This window comes from Lissotriton vulgaris, chromosome 2_1 (assembly GCF_964263255.1).
Source record: "Lissotriton vulgaris chromosome 2_1, aLisVul1.2, whole genome shotgun sequence".
NCBI lineage: Eukaryota > Metazoa > Chordata > Amphibia > Caudata > Salamandridae > Lissotriton > Lissotriton vulgaris.
This window is the reverse complement of record NC_141687.1, coordinates 564633348-564658935: the sequence shown is the minus strand read 5'-3', so window position 1 is coordinate 564658935 and position 25588 is coordinate 564633348. Positions and strand designations below refer to the sequence as shown.

Sequence of the window (25588 nt, the reverse complement as noted above, 5' to 3'; positions counted from 1 at the left end):
ATTTTAGTCTGTCTGTGTAGCTAACTAAGATTGCACGGTTGGCGAAACTCCCATGATTCTAGTCAGCAATAGCTCTATCAACTTAGTGCAGTCCTCTGGGATTGTCCATAATGTCTTTGAAGTGTTCTATCTGGACTCATGCTTGCAAAAATTGCAAAACCTTTCGCTCAGTCACTCTAGTCTGGACCAAAAAACACAGATTGTATTTAAGTTTAAAAGCTTTATTAAAAGTAAACACATTTATTAAAATGAAGTCATAATAAAACTAAACGTTTAACTGATAATGGAAAAGTGGTTAGTGCTGACGATTAATTGAAGACATTTCTTGTGGTCGAGCCGAGCTCTCACCTGGTTTCAACTTGATCTTGTTGTTAGAAGTCCATCTTCTGTCTGTGTGGAGAAAAATGGTGCGTGTTAAAAAAACAGCCTTCATCAGTTGTGCCAAAAAGTGCAGCAAGACAACCTTCCCTGGAAAAAGGGACATTTTTTTTTTAACTTTAACGACAGTCACAAATTACATTGTTTTCACATGTCTTCATTCCTAGACCAAATACTAGTGACTGCTTTATTCTAACATTCTTAAATGTACTTTGTAGGTGGAACATCTGGTGGCGGGGCCAGTGTGGAGGTGGTGGTGCTCGACACCGAGGCGGAGGGCGAATCGGGCGATGCTTCAGGGGAGGAGGCGGCGGCGGCAGCTGTGAGAGTTGAGACGGTGGTGGTGGCGGCCAGAGGTAAGCTCTTATATATTCCTTACTTATTGAGATTGAAGACTAGCTGGAAGGCAAGAATATGAGATGCATGGCTGGGTGAATGATGAAGCAATGATGGGTGGAAGGACAACAGCCTGGGTGGGTGACACAGAAACTGTATGTGTCCATATACCTGGATCATGCTACTATCTGACTCTTAGATAGCATATGTGTATCTAGAGCAGGGGTACTCCTAGTACGGCCCGCGGGCCGGTGGTGGCCCGGCAAGCCTTCGTTGGCGGTGCGCTGACCTTGCAGACAATCACTGCTCCCCCGGCCCCCACAGAGCAGAGGCTTTTTTGTATTTCACCTGTTAGCGCCCCTGCATCTCCACTCTGACAATCACTGCTCCCCCGGCCCCCACAGAGCAGAGTGGAGATGCAAGGCCACAAAGAGGTGAAATAGAACTAAGCCTCTGCTCTGTGGGGCCGGGCAAGCAGTGATTGTCAGGGTGGAGAAGCAGGGGCGCTAAAACAAACAAAGCCTCAATAATATGTTAATGGTCTTTTAAAGACCTGTTAAGTACTTTGGTGTTGTTGTCTGTGTGTGCGCGTTGAGGAAGCGGTCTCAACCCGGGCTGAAGGCTGACACAGATAGACACACACACAGTGAGATGACAGAGGGAGAGGGAGGGCAGGAGGGAGAGAGAGATGGAGGGAGGGCAGGAGGGACAGCAGGAGGGAGAGAGATGTATGTAAATGCTGGGTCTGGTGGCTCAGTGGATGAGGGCATCTGCTGCAGGGACCTGTGTGCAACCTCATGGTCACAAGTTATCGTTTTGCTTTAGCCCCGCCCCCTCTGACTCCGCCCCCACCAGTGCGGCCCTCGGCCCCAAACTACACTGTAAATGTAGCCCCTGAGAGAAAGTTTGTGAGTACCCATGATCTAGAGAGAGTAGACGGTCAGTGGATGAAGTAAGTGTAACTTTGAAGAGCATGTAACACTAACACTGCACCCGCACGTCCGTTCCAGTGTAGGAAAGGCAAGGAAAAGAACTTTTAATTTTGTCCAAATACTACCATAAATAGTAGCAGTAGTTTGTATTGCAAGCACTGCATAGATCCGGTTATTATGGTGGCCACTCCCTACCTCTCTTAATAAGTTTAGTAGTACTCAGTCATTCATGTGTGGATGTATCACTGCCTGTCACTCAATAAAAAGCAAAGCACCTAAAGTCATCCCATATATAAGCAAAAACATCCCATGTGAAGTGATAGATAATCAGATTATTTATCTTCTTCAATTTTCCATTTCTAGTACTCATTTCCACTGTAGGGTGAAAGTTAAATTAATTAAGCAGTAGCCCTTGAGTTGTAACAGAGTATTCTCAGTGCCACCCGTAATAGAAAAGTAAGAGATTCACCACCTGCATGTACTGGACGGGTACAGTAACGCAACGGCAACGCAAGTCTAGGTCACTCCTCATGGCGTGCGTCTCTTTTTCTCGGGTGCAAGTTTACCGCGCTGGCATTATGCCGGCTTGCAGAAAATAACGTACCAATTTTCCAAAACAAGAGACAAGAAGAAGAATAAGACTGGTGTACTTTCATAGTCGACTCCAATGGAAGTCCACAGTGCTCATAGAATTTGTTCCTTAAACTCCCACTAATGTTAGAGCAAGGATGAAGAAGTGTGAGGTTAGATAGATACTGGCCTCAATAGTTATGTAATGCGCTTGCAAGTTGCTAGTTGTACTGCAGCACACATTTCTGCTGAATGATTGAGTTAATCTTAAAGAGCATTGGTTACAGACTATGTCTTTCTTTCTTCATATAGGTTCTCCTTCCAAACGAACAAGGAGGAAGGAGCTGGCTAGAGCGGCCCGGCAACGGAGAATCGAGGCCACTGTTGCGGAATATCGGCGGCTGGTGGCCCTGGAGGACGTGGAAAGTGTGCGGTCGACAACAACGACAACGTCGTCCTCCGTGGCCTCACCGGCTGCCACCGTGACCCAGCACAGTGGTCCACCGAGACTGAGCCGGGCTGCCAAAGGCAAACGCCACCGCCGAGCAGCAAGGCCAACAGCTGCTTCTCACAGGCCTTGCACCTGCAAGGCAGTGAAGGCACGCCTGCGCCGCACCACCCTGATGGTGTCCCGCCTTCAGCAGGAGCTCGCCTTGCTCCGCGAGGAGCATGATGCCCTGGCCCAAAAAGTGAACAGCATCCACCCCTAGTGTCCCTTGCCCCTTTTTTAGAGACTTTTGGGGGGTGGGAATTGGGAGTTGGGTTTTTGGGGACTTTTGAAGGACAATCGTTGGGGTTAGGGAGGGTCTTGCGGGAGATTATTTTGTTAGGGATATAAATATACTTTTTCAAACTTTATCTGAGCATACCTGTTTTTTACTGCTTGCCTGGTGGGTGGGGGTTTAACGTTGACTGTTTTCCTGAAAGTTTAGTTCCATTTTCTTCCTTTAAGTGTAAATGCCCAAATGTTTTCAACACTAAGTGCCTCTCACAGACTAAGTGAAGTGAATCCAAGAGTCCTAGGACTTTAGTAGTACTACCTTCAGGCTCTCGTCTCTCGTACTAATACTCCATTATACCCCCAAACCACCAAACGCTTATCTTACCTGTAATTTGTGTTTGAAAGTAGGGCTAGGCCCAGGGCTGGCTCCACGGGAAACACCGAATAACGTTGGCAATCTTGGTCGGATAAAATTTCCTCATAGCGGTGGTAGTAGTGGTGTGCCACAGTGGCAGTTGCATGCCTATGAAAAAAAAGAAAATGAAATCTGGTTTGTCCTCCTGAGCAATTCAACGGTACAACTGAGAATATAGCAGGTGACAGAAGTACAGTAGAGCAGTGCCACATTGTAGCCTAACAAATGGTAAAGTATAACTACTAATTCGGTTGAAGTTCTTTCACATTAGCAATGGTTCTTTGTCAAGCAGAGTAAGAATATATCATCGACAACTGTGGAAAGAAAGAATGCGACAGTACAGGGCCTGTGTGGAATTATTGATAACTATATTCAACATAAGGTCTCTGTAGCCAGATACCCGAGAGCCTTGCTGGTCACTATAAATCCATTCACAACAACACTCAATGGGGTTGGTCTGGAAGGTGTCACGTTTACTCCCCGTGATCCAGTCGATGCAAATATGGTTCCACCTCCAAATGTCACCAACACCCAGAAGTGTAAACACAGGGTGTTCGAGGCATTAGGCGAGGGAGAAAAATAACAAACTAAAATAAAAAATGTGGGATGGGTAAAGGTAGGGTCAGCAGGGAAAGGATACCTGTAAGAGAAGACAAGACAGGCATCAGTGAAGTGATGTCCTAACATACAAGGGTACTCTCATATAGTCTCACTAAATAGTCTGCAAGTCTCCCGCCTACTCATGGGAAATGTAGTTTCATAGTACGGTAGGCGCTTAGGGGCTGCGTAACCTGACAGAAGGTATAGTAGATAGAAAAGGAGAAATTGCTTTTTTTCTAGGTGTCCCCTCACTCACCAGGGTTGCCCCTTGGTGACATGCTTCATCATTGGGGCCATCCCAGTCCTCTACGGCCTGGGGCGTGCTGCGACTTGCGAATTACGTAGGAGCACTTACAAATGACTATGTGTGGTGCAGATAGTGGAGTGGACTAAGTGATGTGTTAAGGGATCAATGTAGAAGCCGAGAGAGAGCAAAGAAATGCAGTCACAGTCAGAGAAAAAGGCAAGGGATACTGTATCTATGTGTGGTTGTAGTGGTCCTGTTGGAAGTGGTAAGTAAGTTGCCCGCAGAAAAAAAATCCTCCTATTAGCGGCACTCCTCCATTGCAGCCGACGCTTCGTCCACCGATGTTGGTCACCAGAAGACACCCTGTCCACTGCCTGCCTGATGCTGAATTGTGGCTCGCTACTGTGAAGCCTGACTCCATCCTTTTTTCCCCATTGCAGAGACTGAAACCCGGCCTGTAATTATTCAACGAAAAACAGGAAGTGATATAATATTACAACACCACTGATAAATAAATATAAGGTATGTAGGCTGTGGAGTGCAAAAAGTCACAATTTGTTTTTCCTAGTAGACAGACAGTACAATGTTTTTGAAAGTGCGTACTCTGAGTCACCTTTTGAAGGATAAGTAAGTATGGGCAAATTAATGTAGCGGATCTTGCCCCTCAAGCTAGGTGTACTGTAAACTGTGTTTTAGAACAAAAATAGATCTTCCTAGCAGTGCTCCCACCCAAAAAACGAGGCCTAGCAGAAAACTGGAGACAAAACTTACTTTGAAAGTAAAAGTAGGCCGAAGTACCCTAATTACCCATTACCCCCCGTGGATTGTATTCAAACCACTTGCAAGCAACCAAGCAAAAGTAGCCATAGCCAGCATCGCTCCAAGACTCGAAATCCCCCCCACTCAAACACATGCAATAGAAATACTGCTAACCCTAACGAACCCTAAGTTAAGAATAGTGGCAAAGGCTTTCTTTAACTATGCCAAATCCCCCCTTTCCCACCATGGATTTTCTTCAAATGACTTGCAACCAAAATTACACATTCTCACGAGTGCTCTAAGACCCCAGAACTCAGTTTGAAAAATCTAGAACACCCCGATACACATGCAATCCTGGTGCTAGGGCTAACCCTAACGAACCCTAAGTTACAAAAAGTGCCAAAACTAAAGGCTTTTCCGCGCGGATTTTGTCCCAACCACTTCTACCCGGTATTAGACCTTCCCAGGAATGCCCCAAGACCCGGCAACCCACCCGCCAAGAAGCATAACACCCCCAAACAGGCCAAAAGAAAAATCTCATACTTGCAATATTTCTGGGCCTTCGGTCCAAACGCGCTGCGTAGCTAGGCCATAAGTCGGGGTTGGCACGACGGATTTCCTGAAAAGCAAATGCAATCAAGATTAGAGTGTCCCAGCAGTGCTCCCAGACCACGAAACTCACCCGCAAACAGACGGAACCCCCCCTAAGAGCACCTCAAAGGCAAGCAAGTCATCAAAAACACAAAAAAAATTCCGCCTGGGATTTGGTCCAAAACACTTTTATCCGGTATTAGAGCTTCCCAGCAATGGCCCCAGAGCCGTCAACCCAGGAGAAAACGAGTAGAAGACCCCCAAACAGCCAAAGAGCAAAAGTACAAAAATGGGGACTTAGTCACTTTTTCACAAATTTCCCAAATCACTCCGCGCGCGCTCTGCAGCTAGGCCCTAAGTCCCCTCAGCCACCATGGATTTGCTTCAAACCTCTTGCAAAGTAAAGTATATATAGCCAGCAGTGCTCCCAGACCACGAAACTCACCCGCAAACACCAGCAAGCCCCCCAAACAGGCCCCCGAAAACGCTACATAGAGCAAAATGTCTGAAATAGCCCAAAAAAAAAATCGGCCTGGATTTTGTCCCAACCACTTCTACCCGGTATTAGACCTTCCCAGGAATGCCCCAAGACCCGGCAACCCACCCGCCAAGAAGCATAACACCCCCAAACAGGCCAAAAGCAAAATCTCATACTTGCAATATTTCTGGGCCTTCGGTCCAAACGCGCTGCGTAGCTAGGCCATAAGTCGGGGTTGGCACGACGGATTTCCTGAAAAGCAAATGCAATCAAGATTAGAGTGTCCCAGCAGTGCTCCCAGACCACGAAACTCACCCGCAAACACCAGCAAGCCCCCCAAACAGGCCCCCGAAAACGCTACATAGAGCAAAATGTCTGAAATAGCCCAAAAAAAAATCGGCCTGGATTTTGTCCCAACCACTTCTACCCGGTATTAGACCTTCCCAGGAATGCCCCAAGACCCGGCAACCCACCCGCCAAGAAGCATAACACCCCCAAACAGGCCAAAAGCAAAATCTCATACTTGCAATATTTCTGGGCCTTCGGTCCAAACGCGCTGCGTAGCTAGGCCATAAGTCGGGGTTGGCACGACGGATTTCCTGAAAAGCAAATGCAATCAAGATTAGAGTGTCCCAGCAGTGCTCCCAGACCACGAAACTCACCCGCAAACACCAGCAAGCCCCCCAAACAGGCCCCCGAAAACGCTACATAGAGCAAAATGTCTGAAATAGCCCAAAAAAAAATCGGCCTGGATTTTGTCCCAACCACTTCTACCCGGTATTAGACCTTCCCAGGAATGCCCCAAGACCCGGCAACCCACCCGCCAAGAAGCATAACACCCCCAAACAGGCCAAAAGCAAAATCTCATACTTGCAATATTTCTGGGCCTTCGGTCCAAACGCGCTGCGTAGCTAGGCCATAAGTCGGGGTTGGCACGACGGATTTCCTGAAAAGCAAATGCAATCAAGATTAGAGTGTCCCAGCAGTGCTCCCAGACCACGAAACTCACCCGCAAACACCAGCAAGCCCCCCAAACAGGCCCCCGAAAACGCTACATAGAGCAAAATGTCTGAAATAGCCCAAAAAAAAATCGGCCTGGATTTTGTCCCAACCACTTCTACCCGGTATTAGACCTTCCCAGGAATGCCCCAAGACCCGGCAACCCACCCGCCAAGAAGCATAACACCCCCAAACAGGCCAAAAGCAAAATCTCATACTTGCAATATTTCTGGGCCTTCGGTCCAAACGCGCTGCGTAGCTAGGCCATAAGTCGGGGTTGGCACGACGGATTTCCTGAAAAGCAAATGCAATCAAGATTAGAGTGTCCCAGCAGTGCTCCCAGACCACGAAACTCACCCGCAAACACCAGCAAGCCCCCCAAACAGGCCCCCGAAAACGCTACATAGAGCAAAATGTCTGAAATAGCCCAAAAAAAAATCGGCCTGGATTTTGTCCCAACCACTTCTACCCGGTATTAGACCTTCCCAGGAATGCCCCAAGACCCGGCAACCCACCCGCCAAGAAGCATAACACCCCCAAACAGGCCAAAAGCAAAATCTCATACTTGCAATATTTCTGGGCCTTCGGTCCAAACGCGCTGCGTAGCTAGGCCATAAGTCGGGGTTGGCACGACGGATTTCCTGAAAAGCAAATGCAATCAAGATTAGAGTGTCCCAGCAATGCTCTCAGACCATGAAACTCACCCACAAACAGACGGAACCCCCCCTAAGAGCACCTCAAAGGCAAGCAAGTCATCAAAAACACAAAAAAATTTCCGCCTCGGATTTGGCACAAACCACTTTTAGTGCTTCCCAGCAATGGCCCCAGACCCGTCAACTCACCTGCAAAGAGGTAGAACAACACCCCCACAAGTGCTGAGTCTTTCTTCATTGGGCGTAAACCAGCCCTCTGCTTTGATGGAAATAGGAGTCTGGAGGAGGAGGATAGAGGAGCATGTTCTTCTGAACTTGTGAACCTGAGGAATGCAGACTGCGGCACCTTCAAATAAATTAGCAAACAAGTGAAGACAGTTCTGCTGATGGGCTTGTCTTTGTGATAATCTGATTAAAGTTTGAATTATATTAACTGTGCACAACAAAGAAAGACAGACACACAGGAATAAAAGTGAATAAGGATGAAAAAGAAAGTTATTGATTCGTTGTCTCATTTTCAGGGCTCGAAGTCGGAATCACGGTCCAGGAATAAGAATAAGGCTTCGTCATCATACTCTGCGAATTCAGCCCGGGTGAGGTCAGTGCCACCTGACAGAGTAGAAATTCCCTCATCTATGGTGCTGGCCACCTCCTCTTCATCCGGCACGCTCTCTCGTACTCTTATATCTGGTGGTATGAGGTGCTGATTCATCTTGATCATTGTTAACCTCTCCACATTTTTGGGCGAGAGGCGGCTCCGTTTGGGAGTTACAATCCCACCAGCCGCACTGAAAACCCGTTCAGAAGACACACTTGCGAGTGGGCAAGACAAGTAGTTTAAAGCCAGGTTGGTGAGCTGTGGCCACAATTCTTTTTTCCCATGCCAATACGCCAATGGGTCAGAATTAACATAGACCTCTGTGGAGTCATTCAGATAGTCCTTCACCATCGACTCAAGGTCCTCCTCCAAGGTTCCTCCACTTTGCGTAGCTCTTGCTGTGCCTCTGGCCTTTTGAGAACCAAACCCACGCAGAGCTAGCCAATCCTCTTCAGCCTCCAATGTTTCTGCTGTCTTTCGTGCAGATGATGCGGTTGCCGGTGTCTTTAACGGCTGAGAGGTCACTTGTGCCACAGCCACAGGTGCAGAAGTGGATTGTTTTGACTGGGGATGGCCTGCTGATGTACTGCCATTTCCTTCAATTTCCAGCCGTTCTGTTTCAAACTTCTTGGCTGACAAGGCTAGCCAACGTTTGTACTTTGTAACATCTTCATCAGCAAAAGCAAAGAATGCTCTGCCTGCCAGCGCCTTTTTGTAGCGTGGATCCAGAATAGTAGCACAAATGTAATGCTGTTCTGAGTGGATCTTTTGAAGACGTTCATCACCTTGTAGGAGCTCTAATAATTGCTCAGCCAGAAGCAAAGAAGAGCCTTTCTTTTTGTCATCTTTTCGAAACACAGAACACACCTCCTTCAGTTGGTCCTCCAGCATGTACAACAATGGGATAGCTTTTCCCAAATTAGAGTCCTCCTTGCTGACTGCACGCGTGAAGACCTCAAAAGGACGAAGCATGCGTGTTAGGCTTTCAACTATGTTCCATTGCGGCCCACCCATCCTCAGCTCCTCTATACCCTCTTTCAAGAAATATTGATCGAGTTGCGTATACTGCTCATACAGACGCTCAAGCATGTAGAAGGTTGAGTTCCAACGTGTTACCACCTCCTGGATGAGTGCTTTCACTGGCATTTGACATTGATATAGCATGCTCCTCAGCTGCTTGCGGGCCTTAAAAGAATGCCTGAAATGCTTGCAAATTTTTCGGCAGTTCTCCAATACACTGCACGCTGCACTGTCTTTATTACCCAAGAATTTTTGGACAACCAGGTTTATACAGTGCGCCAAACACGGCACTCTGAAATAGTAACCGTCCCTCATGGCCTTAACTATATTGGAGCCATTGTCCGTGGAAACATAACCAACCTTGCGTTTTAGTGGGGACAGACAGTTAAGGACCTTTGTGTTAAAGACATCCAAAATGTTTTCTGCTGTGTGACGTTTCTCCAAACCAAACATGGCTAGTGTTGCATGTTTCCGAGCACCTTTAAAAACAGTGTTAGTGTCAACACCTGAGTTTAGCTTTGCTTTAGCCCCTGAAAAAGAGACCCAGTGTGCAGTGATGCACATGTAATCAGCGCCTGCGCCACTGGTCCACATGTCTGTTGTCAGATGTATAGTGTGAACAGCACTCTTCTGCAAAGCTGCCCCAATCGCCTTCAGAACATCTTCATGTAGTGCTGGAACCGCAACTCGGGCAAAATAGAACCGGCTAGGAACCTTCCATTTAGGGCAGAGCACTGCCACTAATTCTAGAAAACCAACCCCTTCGACAAAAGAAAAAGGGAGAAGGTCCAGAGCTAGCATTTTAGCCAGCTTAGTGTTATACAGACGGGTCATTGGGTGGTTGCGTTCATATTGCGCTTCTGTAAACAACATCTTTTTAATGTTGCCCTGGACCAATGATTTACGGGATGATGATCTCTTCGACCCAGTTACGCTCGCTGATGAACTTTTCCGCATTGATGTCTCACTCTCTCCCACACTCTTAGTGTGGCTCCCATGGGGTGTGCTGCTGACATGGGAACTGGGTGTAAGTGAAGTGTTTGGATCGTCTTCTTCTACCTCCTCGTCATCAGCAGATGACAAATCAACGTTTTCATTACGTGCAATTCCGGCTTTCTTGACCGCCTCTAGGTGCGGAAACCATTCGAGAGGGTGCCTTCTCTCAAGATGACCTCTCTGGCCTCCGGTACCATAGTTAGAACCAAGCTTACCACGACTATATCGAAGCTTACAAAGGCTACAAATGGCTACGTTTGCCTTTTTTGGGCAAACACTAAAGAAGTCCCAAACTGGAGACTTGAAATGTCTTCGGGGGCCGCCGCCGGAGGAGGCGTCGATACTGGTGGTGGTGGTCCTGCTGCTAATGACAGATGAAGTGGAGGATGTGGATTGCCGAACTTCAGTACGTTTTGCACTTTCACCACCACGAATTGAGGTCGAGGACGAGGTGGGTACCTTCTTGCGAGGAAGAAATATGGAAGCGGTAGGTTTTGGTGTACTACTTAACTCCAAATCTAATGATTCCATTTCCATTGCCTCCTCGCCGACATCATCATCACGCTCAGCAGCTTCTCGGGATAGGGTCAAAATGTCTCTTTGCTGCATGCCCGGTGGGGCTGCAGTGACCTTTGTGATGACTGCCTCGTCGTCATCGTGAGAGGCTTCATCACCAGCAGTATCTGTCACTTCTTGTTGAGCCTCATCACACTCCATAGGTTTGAGTTTTTGGACGACCTTCCTTTTACGCTTAGGTACCGGTGGCAGATCATGGTGTGCCTCTGCCTCACTGTCAGACCGCAGTTGTCGTGGTTCCCAAGACAGATCACTTGCACCAGAACGAGGTGGGCTTGAAGAAGATGTAGACACCCCCCTTGATCTTTTCCTTGCTAGGGATGTGGAAGACAATGAATGATCATCAGGAGGAGTGGCTTCCAATGATACCTCAGCTTCATTGTCGATTTCCAAATGTGCCCCTACTTCGGGAGGAACAACTATTGTGGGCACTTGTGAACGTCCATGCACCTTTGCTTGCGCATCTCCTTTTGCTGCCTCTCCTTCCACATGTACTTGGGCGTGTACTTGCACATGGTGTTGTTGTTGCGGCTGTGGTTGTTCAACACTTGTCAGATGAGTTACAACAACCTGTGTTGATTCAGGGACATTGCTGCTACTTTCTTGCGATGAGCCAACATCACTGGTCGATGGTGATTGGAGAAGTACACTGACTGCCTCTGAAGCACTCAAGGGCTTTGACTTAAGTTGGCGTGGTGGTGGAGGCACTGAACCCAATGGAGCAGGGGTGCTGCTCTCAGGTTGGTCCCCAGCAGATCCTGCTGCTGCAGGCGTACTTTTTCTTTTGCTCCCAAAAAAAGTGGCGGGTGACACACCAGCCTCCTTGGTAACTTGCTTCTTCTGCTCCTTACTAGCAACTTTCTTGCTAGAGGAGCTACGGAGAACTTTCTTTGGGGGCGGGGCCATCTTCTTCAGAGCAGGTCAGACAGCAGGCCGCAGTTGCACGAATTGTAGAGTTGTCTGAGGCCAGACGTGACGTCGCGTGACGTTATGCTGCACACACACACCGCTGCAGGACTTCTTCCTGGCACTGGTGGTTCTCTTGAGTCTTGTGCACCTAAAAAAAATGGAAGACAGAGGAACATCAGTTCAGTTATAGAGCACAAAAAAATCGAAAAACACTGCAAAATCAGCACAATCCCAATCCATCCATGCCCTCCATAATGTTTAAATTCAAGACAACCCACAGAAAGACTAGGCCCATGCAAGACTCACTACCCCTGGGCATAAATAAAGGTTGAAAAGTAGGCAAAATGGTTGGAGGCCTAACAACAAAGCCTGCATTCAAAATGGCCACTTGCCTGCCAAGCACATGGCCAGTGCCTGTAGCTGCACTCAAAATGGCCACCAGCCTCATGGCATGTCCCTCCCCATGAACACCCCCAAAAATCGAAAAACACTGCTAAATCAGCACAATCCTATTCCATCCATGGCCTCCATGATGTTTAAATTCAAGACAGCCCACAGAAAGACTAGGCCCATGCTAGACTCAAATACCCCTGGTGAAAAGGCCCCAACAACAGGTCAAAAATCGAAAAACACAAAATTGTACAAAAAAAAAAATTCGAAAAACACAGAAAAATCAGCACAATCCCAATTCATCTATGGCCTCCATGATGTTTAAATTCAAGACAACCCACAGAAATACTAGGCCCATGCAAGACTCACTACCCCTGGCATAAATAAAGGTTGAAAAGTAGGCAAAATGGTTGGAGGCCTAACAACAAAGCCTGCATTCAAAATGGCCACTTGCCTGCCAGCACATGGCCAGTGCCTGTAGCTGCACTCAAAATGGCCACCAGCCACATGGCATGTCCCTCCCCATGAACACCCCCAAAAATCGAAAAACACTGCAAAATCAGCACAATCCCATTCCATCCATGATGTTTAAATTCAAGACAGCCCACAGAAAGACTAGGCCCCATGCACCACTCACTACCCCTGGTCAAGGCCCCAACAACAGGTCAAAAATCGAAAAACACAAAATTTTACACAAAAAAAAATCGAAAAACACAGAAAAATCAGCACAATCCCAATTCATCTATGGCCTCCATGATGTTTAAATTCAAGACAACCCACAGAAATACTAGGCCCATGCAAGACTCACTACCCCTGGCATAAATAAAGGTTGAAAAGTAGGCAAAATGGTTGGAGGCCTAACAACAAAGCCTGCATTCAAAATGGCCACTTGCCTGCCAGCACATGGCCAGTGCCTGTAGCTGCACTCAAAATGGCCACCAGCCACATGGCATGTCCCTCCCCATGAACACCCCCAAAAATCGAAAAACACTGCAAAATCAGCACAATCCCATTCCATCCATGATGTTTAAATTCAAGACAGCCCACAGAAAGACTAGGCCCCATGCACCACTCACTACCCCTGGTCAAGGCCCCAACAACAGGTCAAAAATCGAAAAACACAAAATTTTACACAAAAAAAAATCGAAAAACACAGAAAAATCAGCACAATCCCAATTCATCTATGGCCTCCATGATGTTTAAATTCAAGACAACCCACAGAAATACTAGGCCCATGCAAGACTCACTACCCCTGGCATAAATAAAGGTTGAAAAGTAGGCAAAATGGTTGGAGGCCTAACAACAAAGCCTGCATTCAAAATGGCCACTTGCCTGCCAGCACATGGCCAGTGCCTGTAGCTGCACTCAAAATGGCCACCAGCCACATGGCATGTCCCTCCCCATGAACACCCCCAAAAATCGAAAAACACTGCAAAATCAGCACAATCCCATTCCATCCATGATGTTTAAATTCAAGACAGCCCACAGAAAGACTAGGCCCCATGCACCACTCACTACCCCTGGTCAAGGCCCCAACAACAGGTCAAAAATCGAAAAACACAAAATTGTACAAAAAAAAAAATCGAAAAACACAGAAAAATCAGCACAATCCCAATTCATCTATGGCCTCCATGATGTTTAAATTCAAGACAACCCACAGAAATACTAGGCCCATGCAAGACTCACTACCCCTGGCATAAATAAAGGTTGAAAAGTAGGCAAAATGGTTGGAGGCCTAACAACAAAGCCTGCATTCAAAATGGCCACTTGCCTGCCAGCACATGGCAAGTGCCTGTAGCTGCACTCAAAATGGCCACCAGCCACATGGCATGTCCCTCCCCATGAACACCCCCAAAAATCGAAAAACACTGCAAAATCAGCACAATCCCATTCCATCCATGATGTTTAAATTCAAGACAGCCCACAGAAAGACTAGGCCCCATGCACCACTCACTACCCCTGGTCAAGGCCCCAACAACAGGTCAAAAATCGAAAAACACAAAATTTTACAAAAAAAAAAAATCGAAAAACACAGAAAAATCAGCACAATCCCAATTCATCTATGGCCTCCATGATGTTTAAATTCAAGACAACCCACAGAAATACTAGGCCCATGCAAGACTCACTACCCCTGGCATAAATAAAGGTTGAAAAGTAGGCAAAATGGTTGGAGGCCTAACAACAAAGCCTGCATTTAAAATGGCCACTTGCCTGCCAGCACATGGCCAGTGCCTGTAGCTGCACTCAAAATGGCCACCAGCCACATGGCATGTCCCTCCCCATGAACACCCCCAAAAATCGAAAAACACTGCAAAATCAGCACAATCCCATTCCATCCATGATGTTTAAATTCAAGACAGCCCACAGAAAGACTAGGCCCCATGCACCACTCACTACCCCTGGTCAAGGCCCCAACAACAGGTCAAAAATCGAAAAACACAAAATTTTACAAAAAAAAAAAATCGAAAAACACAGAAAAATCAGCACAATCCCAATTCATCTATGGCCTCCATGATGTTTAAATTCAAGACAACCCACAGAAAGAATCAGTCCACCCACCACTGAGTACCCCTGGGAAAAGGCCCCAAAACAGCAAAAAAATCGAAAATCCCAAAATTTTAGTTGCAGCAACTGTAATGCCCCAAACAAACTTACTTGTAAAATTTCTAATCCAACAGTGATCCAAAGAAAGTCAAAAAGGCCTCAAATCCAAAGATCCAGCAGCATCCACAAAAGGTAATCCTTCCAGGTCCACATCCGAATGAAAAGTGACCAGGAGATGGACAAAGCACTGGGAGGAGCCTGCTGAACAGGAACAGGAAGTTGAAGACTATGGGGCACTTCCTTCCTCCCACCCCCCTGCCCCCCTCCCCAAAATGGACTCCTCGCTAAAAAAGTGCAGGCAAATGTCAAACTAAGGAGTTATTCACATAAAAATCATCATTTCTAGAAGGTTTATGCTGCTTGCTGGTGGATTTCTTGTGCAGAATTGCAAATTTATATTTTCGCGCGCCGCATCTCAAATCTCGCAATTTGCGAAGTACCGCGAGACGTGATCTCGCCGTACTCGCGTTGACAAACTCTCGCTGGCAAGCCGCGATGACGTAATCGCGCTCGCCAATTCCCGCGGGATCACACAGCAAGATCCAAAATGGCGCAGCACTCGCAAACTATCGAAAAAAACAACTCGGCAAACGATGATAAACGCCGCGCGCCGCAAAAATTGTATCACCAACGCCGCGCGCCGCCAAAAAAATCCGCTGCGTGCGAATTTGCGGATTTTGCGGGAAATCCGCAAATCTCGCGGATTGCGGATTTCCCGAAAATCCGCAAAATCCGCGAGCGGAACGGATTTTCCGCCCACGCTTAGTCGGATCTCCTATCCATTACATGAGGGATAATAAACTATATAAGATAGAAGATATTTCTAGTAGATGTTAGGTATTCAGAAAATTCCCAATAGAGAGCGGGAGGTATTAATAGGACACAACAAAGATAAACTGGAGCTGCTCTCCGACACGAGAGAGAGTAGAGTAGTTCAGACCAGATTGTCGCGGGGCTACCAATAAGAAGAAGCAAGAGAGAAAAGAGAGCTGCTCTCAGACACGAGATAGAGTAGAGTAGCTCGGACCAGATTGTCGCGGGGCTACCAATAAGAAGAAGAATAAAGGGAGAAAAGAGAGCTGCTCGCCGACACGAGACAGAGTAGAGTAGTTCGGACCAGTTTGTCGCGGGGCTACCAATAAGAAGAAGAAGAAAGAGAGAATAGAGAGCTGCTCTCTGACACGAGAGAGAGTAGAGTAGCTCGGACCAGATTGTCGCGGGGCTACCAATAAGAAGAAGAATAAAGGGAGAAAAGAGAGCTGCTCGCCGACACGAGACAGAGTAGAGTAGTTCGGACCAGATTGTCGCGGGGCTACCAATAAGAAGAAGAAGAAAGAGAGAATAGAGAGCTGCTCTCCGACACAAGAGAGAGTAGAGTAGTTCGGACCAGATTGTCACGGGGCTACCAAAAAGAAGAAGCAAGAGAGAAAAGAGAGCTGCTCTCTGACACGAGAGAGAGTAGAGTAGTTCGGACCAGATTGTCGCGGGGCTACCAATAGGAAGAAGAATAAATAGAGAAAAGAGAGCTGCTCTCCGACACGAGAGAGAGTAGAGTAGTTCGGACCAGATTGTCGCGGGCTACCAATAAGAAGAAGAAGAAAGAGAGAAAAGAGAGCTGTTCTCCGACACAAGAGAGAGTAGAGTAGTCCGGACCAGATTGTTGTGGGGCTACAAGGTGAGATCATAGGACAAAACATGGAATTTTGTAGTTATTGTCGACTATTCTTAGTAATCCTTTAGATCTAGCAGTGTTTTTGATGGTGTAAGCTTGTGTATTGCGAATTCCCCATTCCTGGGTAAGTACTCAAATACTGTTGTAAATAGGATCTGGGAAGGAATGGTGTTATGTTTTGGCCGGGTTGGTTGCATCTAGGTGAGTGGATAATTTTTGGTCCGAGAATCCGGCCATTACATTTGGCGTCACGAACAGTTTTCGAAAGCCTTGTAGCGCGTTTTGTTGTTATCTTGTTTGTTTGCGCTCGGCGGGTGCGGAAGTTTTTTTCTTTTTATCATTTTGTGTATATTTTTGTTTATATGTGTATATATATTTGTTTTTTGGCACAATGTTTTCGAGAAAGTCGAAATCTACTTTTAAATTGCCTGTGAAGATTCCAGGTTGGGAATCGACGCCTTACGAGGCGCTTGCTCATTAATGGGCTATTTGTACTGGTTTGAGTGAAAACTGGAGTTCTTGTTTGGATACGGCGGATCCTGCTCAGGTGGTACTTGTTTACAGAAAGCGCCGATTGTGAAGGGCGAAGAGTTTCCTATATTAGGACGTAGAGGTTGGATTTTGTTGTATGCGTACAGGCTTGTACATGAGAAATATGTGAAATTGCAGCGCCAGTGCAAGGAATCTGAAGACCAGTTTGTTGAAATGCATAATGCTTATACCCTTTTGAGATGTCAAAATAAATTGCTTGCCGACAAATTGGATACATATCAGACTATTGTGGAAAGGGCTGCAGTTCATATTGCTAAATACAAATACAAAAATCGACGTGGTCGAGTCAGTAAAAGGAAAGTGCGTTTGGTTGTGGCGAAGGCAGGGCTCGATTGGAACCCTGAGGAATGGGATGGTAATATCTGGGACTCGAATGAATCTGGCTCCTCGGCTGAGGAGAATAAGAGGCGAGAATCTTCTTGTGCTGGATGTGACTGTAAATCGTGTGCTTCTTGTCAATCTGACGATCGGTGTCAATGTGTTGATCGTGCGGAGGTTTCTGCGCATCCTGTCTTTCGGAGAAAATTACAGCAGGCTCCTGGCAATCCCAATGGGATTCCTTTGGATAGTTTGGAAGATTTTACGCAACAGGAAGTTAGTGACATTTTGGAACGATTTCGACAGAGGCCTGGTGAGGCCTTACTTACATGGATGGTGCGTCTTTATGAATTGGGTGCTGCAGGCATCATGTTGGATATGGGAGACTGGTTGAAGTTTTGTTCTTTGTGTTCCGATTCTACTGTGCAAGACCATTTTCGGAATTATAATAATGCTGTTCAGATTAGTTTGCTTCAATTAGCGACGGATGGTTGTAATCATAAATATCCTACTGAATCTGATTGACCTTTGAATGATAAGGCGTGGTATACTTTGAGAGATGCCTCGTAAAGACTGAAAGAGGAAGTGATGAAAACTGGGATTTTTCTGGGTTCGTCTGACAGACTGATGGATGGTTTGTTGACCTCTTCGGTGCGGAATAGAATTATTCGTTCCGCCCCTGTAAGTAAGCAAGTTATGATGACATTGTTGATTAATCAAACTGGCAGTCCTTTGTCTCTTGTGCTTAAGGCTGTGCGTCAGCTTGGTGAATTGGGTGAATGGCTTAAACTAAGCATGGGCGGATTTTGCGGATTCGCAATCCGCGAATTTGCGGATTTGCGAATTTGCGGATTGCGAAAATCCGCAAAATCCGCGAATCCTCGAGGATTTTTTTTTGTGTGTTCGCACGGGTTTCTGCAAGTTCGCGAGGGTTTTGTGCAATTTCGCAAATTGCGAACTTACTTGTCGGTCGCCAGTTTTGCGAACTTGTTGTTTCTACGTGCCCAGCCTGTTTGCAAGCCTTTCTTCATCACTGCCACCCTCTGTCACCACTGGCACTCTCTTTGTTCACCCATGTCACCCTCTGGCTCACCCATGTCACCCTCTGTGTCATCACAGCACCCTCTGGTTCACCAGTGTACATTATTGGGGCAAAGCAAAGCACTGCCATCCTCTGTCAACACTGACACTCTGGTTCACCCATGCCACCCTCTGGCTGGCACACCCATGCCACCCTCGGTGTCATCAGAGCACCCTCTGGTTGACCAGTGAGTGTATATTATTGTGGCAAAGCAAAGCAGCAAAGCACACCTGCTAAGTGCTTTAAGTTTAGCAAAATAAAATTACAACAACACCTGCCCTGCCCCAACTGACATTAATGAAGGCTGGCACCTGCTTGTCTGCTCCCTTTCCTTTACTTTTCCTGTTTGTTGCAATTTTTTTTTAACAGGAACCTAACCGAATTCTGGTGGGCCCCATCAGGAAGCACTACAGGGAACGGTTACAAATGATGAGGTTGAACTTTTGCACCTGCTCATAGCTTTTGTTTTTGCAAAAATCGTTTTTCTGTAATTTCGCGCTATTCGCGAGGCGCGACGTCGTGTGAAATCGACCGTAGAAGCCGCGAACTCGTGCAAATTACCCCAAGGTCGAGTATGGGCGCCGCCATTTTGTTTGCTTGACGTATTTCCATTTCCGCCCGCGAAGTGTAATCTCGCGGAATGAGCGCGTTGCGAATACAAGTTCGCACGAGTTCGCGAGAGAAATCGCGTGCGAACTTACTTACGCTCACGTGATCGGGCCGCCATCTTGTTTTTCATTCATTCCTGTGTCTGGACTTTGGGCTAGGTAATCCTCTCTATATCTCTGCCATCCTTTGCTTGTTATAATATTTTTTGAATCTATTTAAATTATTATCTATCCCTCTAGTTTTCTAGCTTTATATTTTTGTGTTTTTTGCTACTTTTGTTTACTTTTCAACTACTTTTTTAAACTTTTATTTTCTTCTTCCCTAGTCTTATTCTTTTTCATTTTTTCTCCTTGTTCCTACCACCTGCCCAGACCATGGTGAAGACAGCAGTGAAGCTGCCCAAGACGGGCCCCGCAGCCCGTGCCCGGCTCCCGTGTGGCCGTTTAAGGGCGGAAATGGTGGTGCCCTGGGAGATCTTCAGCCCTGAGGAGGTGGGCTCACTTGTTTTCTATGTCCAGCGCCTTCTCCCCAGGACCATCACGGCAGGCGGCAGGATCGCTGCTGGCTACACCAACTGCCAGGAGCGACGGAAGCGGTGGGATCAGGTGTGCCGGGCCCTGTTTGACATCTCGGGGGTCCAGCGCACCTACAACCAGGTGACCCACCGCTGGACGGATATCCTGGACAGGGAGCGCGACCTGCTTGGCCTGCTGGGAGTGGAGGTCCCCGGGCTTGGTGAGTAGTAGTAGCAATTTTTTCATCACTCTCTACTCTGTTTTTTACCCTGCTCTGTGTGTTATATTGCAAATGTTTGTTTTAACTTTTTTATAAAGAGCAATAATGCTGCCGATTACATTGATAGTAGAGGTAAATTAATATTTCAAAATCTTCTGTGCATTTCAGGTGCACTGCTCTCCTTCTCTGTGGCGGTGCCACTGCTTATTTGTTTTCTATTTTGTGTTCATTTAATTGGGCTGAGTAATGTATGAGTCTACTTTACAGAACTGCGTAATGCTAGACACAAAGAGGCAGATTTACAAGCCCCTTGCGCCACGTTTACGCTGCCTTACCTGACGCAACAGCGACGTAAACGTGGCGCATCCCTGCGAGTCATGTACAATGTGATGCATCTAGGGAGACGCGCCACGTTAAGGCCACAATGGGTGCGTCCCCACACAGGGGGGGGGGGGGGTCAGGCAGCTGTGCGCCTCGCAAAAGTGCCTGCGTGAAATCTACAAGATTTAACGCAGGCACTTCCGCGACGCTGCTACTTCAATTCTTTATGCCTGCTTGGTTGAAGCAGGCGTAAGGACTGATGCGGTATGTTGAGTATTGGGCAGCCCTGAGCAGTGCTAGAGTTGCATCGCGCCTGCGACGCGACTCTAGAGATGCGCCCCTCTTTCGTCACGAGATGCGTCACGCATCTGCCTACCCTTGCGCCAGGGTGTACCGCATTGTAATTGCGGCGCATCTGCCGTGACGCAAGGTTAGTTTTGCGTTACGCATTTGTTCTGGTGCACCTCTGGAGGTGTGCAGCCCAGAACTCGTAAGTATGCCCCTAAGTGTCAGATTTGCAATTACCTGCGCATCCCTGCAAAGTGTGCGGCACGCCAGCACCACCCATGGTGCGCCGTATTTACAATGCGGCACACCATGGTCCCAAAACGTCACCGAAGCGTATACGCATCGGTGCCGTAAAGGTGGCTCATTGATGGAGTTGCGTCGCAACGATGGCGCAGCTCCAGCAATGCTGCGTCAAGCCGTACGTCTGCTTCATGCAGGTGCAGGGTTTGAGTGACGCATCATTGTCCTAAATGACTGATTCAAATTTTATATATTCCCCATAGCCACTTTTAGCATGCGTTCCTGCGCACAAACGCCCTCCCTTGTGCTGGAACGCTCCCTTATGGCGCAGGGCTTTGAAATGGGATGCATCTCCCATATGCGTCACGTTGTTAATATACGCCACACCATGGCGCCTCTCTTGTTGTGGCGCCGCGTCACAAAAGTGACGCAAGAACGGAGCAAAAGAGCTGCAAGGGGCTTGTAAATCTGCCCCTAGAGTAGAGGCTCAGGTGCAGTCCTTCCTTTGTAGCCCTCTTTTTGGCTGAAATAGTTGGTTCTTGTTCTTTCTAAATGTTTGATTTGGTTGACAAGGACATCGACAAGCAGCAATCATCAATGTTTTCTGTTCTTTCTTTCATGTTGTATGTTAGGTCCCCCCAGGGGCAAGCGGACGGAAGTGGAACAGGAGAATGCTGTGCCTCCAGAGGAGGAGGAGGATGCAGGCCAGGGCGGCGAGTGCTCCTTTGCTGGCCCCAGTAAGTTTTCATTTAAATATAGAGGACCTACTGTTGTCCAAGCGTTCCTAATTTAATTTTTTCGTAATAGTGTTTAGATAGGAGCACAAACCATAATACTACTGTTGCAGGGACAATTCTCCACAAACCGAACTATGGACACTAAACACCAGAGTAATAAATTTTCAGAGTGGCGTGTTTGGCACACTGTATAAACCTGGCAGTGTCTGCGGCACGGACTCCTCCTTGCCAAAATTTGCAAAACCTTTCGCTCAGTCACTCTAGTCTGGAGGACCAAAAACCACAGAGTCTATTCAAGTTTAAAAGCTTCATTAAAAGTAAAAGTAAACACATATATTAAAATTAAGTTAGCTGGAAATGGAAAAGTGCTTGGTGCTGAGTTGATGAGTAATGGAACACATTTCTTGTGGTCGAGCCGAGCTTTCACCTGGTTTGAAGTTGATGTTGGTCTTGTCCTTAGAAGTCCAGCTTCTGTCTGTTCAGAGGAAAATGGTGTGTGTTAAAATTAAGCAAGCATTCATCAATTGTGACAAAAAAGTGCAGCAAGACAACAGCCTTCCGTGGAGAAGGAGGGACATTTTTACTTTAGACTAGAGTAGACAGTCAATTACTTTTTCTGTTGTTTTCACGTTCCTTCATTCCTAGACCAAATACTAGTGAGTGGTGTAATCTAACATTCTTAAATCTACTTTGTAGGTGGAACATCTGGTGCCGGGGCCAGCTCGGATGTGGTGGTGGTGGTAGACTCCAGGTCCGAGGACAACTCTGGGGAGGATGCGGCGGTGGCGCAAGTGGCCAAACAAGAGACTGTGAGGAAACAGACAGTGGTGGTGGAGTGTAGAGGTAAGCTGGATCATGGTACTATCTGACTCTTAGATAGCATATGATGTGTATCTACAGAGAGTAGACAATCACTGGATGAACTACGAAAATACTATGAAATGTTTCCGGGGGGGGGGGGGGGGGCAACATCATCACCATCTCCTGAGTCCTGACATGATTGAGCACAAGTATTACATACATTTCTTTTAAATCTAACACGACATAGAGCTTAAATAAACAAAGAACCCCATAGGGGGAAGAGAAAGATCTTGTGCGGCACCACAGCAGACGACGTGGCAACTACATTAAATTAGGGAAAAACAAAAAAATGCCAGAAAAAAACAATTCAATCTAAAATAAATCAGGAGGATGTGGTTATAGAGCATGGGTCCTCACAAACTTTCTCTCGGGGCCAAATTGACAGTGTGGTTTGTGGCCAAGGGCCGCACCGAAGGGGGCAGGGTCAGTGGGGGAGGGGGTTGGATCTAGAGCAACAAAAATAACTATGACCATGAGGTTGAACTCATGCCCCTGAAGCGGATGCCTTCGTCCACTGAGCCACCAGACCTGGCATACACATTACACACATCTTTCTTTCTCTCTCTCTCTGTCTCTCTCCCTCCCTCTCTCTCTGTCTCCCTCCCTCTCTCTCTGTCTCCCTCCCTCTCGCTCTGTCTCCCTCCCTCTGTTTCCTTCCCTCTCTCTCTCTGTCTCCCTCCCTCTCTGCCTGTCTCCCTCTCTTGCTCTCTCTCCCCCTCTCTCTCTCTCCCTCTGTCTCACTCACTCTGTCCGTCTCCCTCTCTCTCTGTCTCCCTCCATCTCTCTGTCTCCCTCTGTCTCCGTCTTTCTGTCTCCCTCTGTCTCCGTCTCTCTGTCTCCCTCTCTGTCTCCCTCCCTCCGTCACCCTCAGTCTCAATCCCTCTCTCTCTCTCCCTCTGTCTCACTCACTCTGTCCGTCTCCCTCTCTCTCTGTCTCCCTCCATCTCTCTGTCTCCCTCTGTCTCCGTCTTTCTGTCTCCCTCTGTCTCCGTCTCTCTGTCTCCCTCTCTGTCTCCCTCCCTCCGTCACCCTCAGTCTCAATCCCTCTCTCTCTCTCCCTCTGTCTCACTCACTCTGTCCGTCTCCCTCTCTCTCTGTCTCCCTCCGTCTCTCTGTCTCCCTCTGTCTCCGTCTCTGTCTCCCTCTGTCTCCATCTCTCTGTCTCCCTCTCTGTCTCCCTCCCTCCGTCACCCTCAGTCTCAATCCCTCTCTCTCTCTCCCTCTGTCTCACTCACTCTGTCCGTCTCCCTCTCTCTCAGTCTCCCTCCGTCTCTCTGTCTCCCTCTGTCTCCGTCTCTCTGTCTCCCTCTGTCTCCGTCTCTCTGTCTCCCTCTCTGTCTCCCTCCCTCCGTCACCCTCAGTCTCAATCCCTCTCTCTCTCTCCCTCGCCATCTCCCTCTCTATATCTCTGTCCCTGTCTCTGCCTCTATCTGTCTGTCGGTTCCAGCCTGCTGTAATTACCGTATTGTAATTTGTCACTGGGCCAGCACTGGATGGACCTGCAATCCGAGGGGGGGCAAGCGCCCCCCCCTTGCCCCTCCCTGCGGACGCCCATGATACTGGCCTCAATAGTTTAGTACTGCGCTGGCTAGTTGCTAGTTGTACTGTGACACAACTTTCTGTTGAATCATTTTGTGTTAATCATATTCTTAAAGAGCATTGGTTACAGATTATGTCTTTCTTTCTTCATATTGTTGGTAATACTAAAACATCAAAAGCACCAAGGAGTATGAAGACTCTACTGGCCCGGCAACGGAGGCTGGATGCTACTGTTGCCCAATATCGGCGGCTGGTAGAACTGGAGGGGGAGGACACTCAGTCCAGTACATCAAATGAGACACCTGCATCCTCCTCCGTGACCCCACGTTCTGCCGGCCAGCGCAGTGCTCCGGCGATACGGAGCCGGGCTGGCAGACGCCACCGCCGAGCAGCAAAGGCTGCCCCTCACAGTCTAAAGGCTCGCTTGTACCGTGCAATGAACAGAGTGTCCGACCTGGAGGCGGAGGTCCGGAAGTTAAAAGAATACCAAAATCTGTTGGAGGGCCTCCGCCTAGACCACGCCACCCTCCGGGAGCAGTATGATGCCCTGACCCTAAAGCATGATGCCCTGGAGGCCAAAGTCAACACCATGCATCCCTAGAGTGTCCCTTGCCCCTTTTTTATAGACTTTTGGGGGGTGGGAATTGGGAGTTGGGGTTTTTGGGGACTTTTGAAGGACTATTTATTTGTTGGGGTTAGGGAGGGTCTTGCGGGAGATTATTTTGTTAGGGATATTAAAATATACTTTTTCAAACTTTATCTGAGCATAACTGTTTTTTACTACTTTTGAGCCTGGTGGGTGGTGGTTTTGCAGTAAGTTCGTTTTACTGAACACTGTCATCGTGTTGGTTCACGTGTAATTGGCCAAATGTTTTCCGAAGTTAAATGCCTGTCACAGAGTTTCTTAAATCAAGAGTCCTAGGACTTTACCAGTACCACTGTCACTCTCTCGCCTCTCCTATTACTCCATTATACTACCTCCCATCCAAACGCTTATCTTACCTGTAATTTGTGTTTGAGGGCTGTCTCCACCTGGAATTCACAGTGTCCTAAAGCGTTCTGCAGCAGGGCCCCAACAGGAGTTTCCCGGCGTGGATTTTCTGCAAAGCAAAAGCAATCAACATTCGAAATGTGCCATTGGGGCTCACAGACCCCAAAACCCTAGAAGCCCCACAGACAGCACCCCTAAGACAGGCAAGCGAGCAATAACGCCTAAACGTTTTCACCTCCCATTTCCTCCTAACCAATTTCATCCCTTAATAGACCTTGCCAGCAATGGCCCAGCCAAGACCCGTAAACCCAAGCGCAAACAAGTTTGACACCCCCCAAACAGCCAAAAAGCAAATCCGGGAAAAAAGCCACACTTAGCAAAATGTATTTAAATGAGGACTCACTACTTCCAGTACCTCTTTAGGGGACTCGTCAACGTAAGTTTCTTCATTGTGCGGAATCCAGGCATCAGCATTACGGGAAATGGATAGGGTGAGTCTGGAGGAGGAGGATAGACGACCAGGACTGAGTTCTTGGCAACTAACTTGTGAACCTGATGAATGCTGCGGCATCAAAATCAAGACAGTTCTGCTGATGGGCTTGTTCTTTGATTGGGTGATTACAGTTTTGTTGTGAATGGGATCAAGCACTTGCTAAACAAAGAAAGACAGACACACAGGAACAAAAGTGAATAAGGAGTCGGACTAAAAATAAAGTTAATGAATCCTTGACTCATATTCAGAACTCGCTGTCAGGGAAGCAGAACTCGTCCTCATACTCTGCAAATTCAGTCGGTAGTACTTCTGGTAACTGAGGAGAACTTTCCTCAGGTAGGTCGGTGTCCTCTTCTTCCTGCGTGCATTCTCGTACTTT

At 47.5% G+C, this 25588-nt stretch overlaps 1 protein-coding gene across 1 annotated transcript; it reads left to right on the top strand.

The window, feature by feature from the left end:
• Positions 1 to 19459: 19459 nt before the first annotated feature.
• On the top strand, positions 19460 to 24326 carry LOC147730754 (uncharacterized). Its single transcript, XM_086958622.1, has 4 exons — positions 19460 to 19739; positions 21221 to 21325; positions 22022 to 22155; positions 23856 to 24326. Exons 1-4 carry the CDS (start codon positions 19460 to 19462, stop codon positions 24324 to 24326), a joined length of 990 nt encoding a protein of 329 aa, XP_086814748.1.
• The last annotated feature ends 1262 nt before the right edge of the window (positions 24327 to 25588 follow it).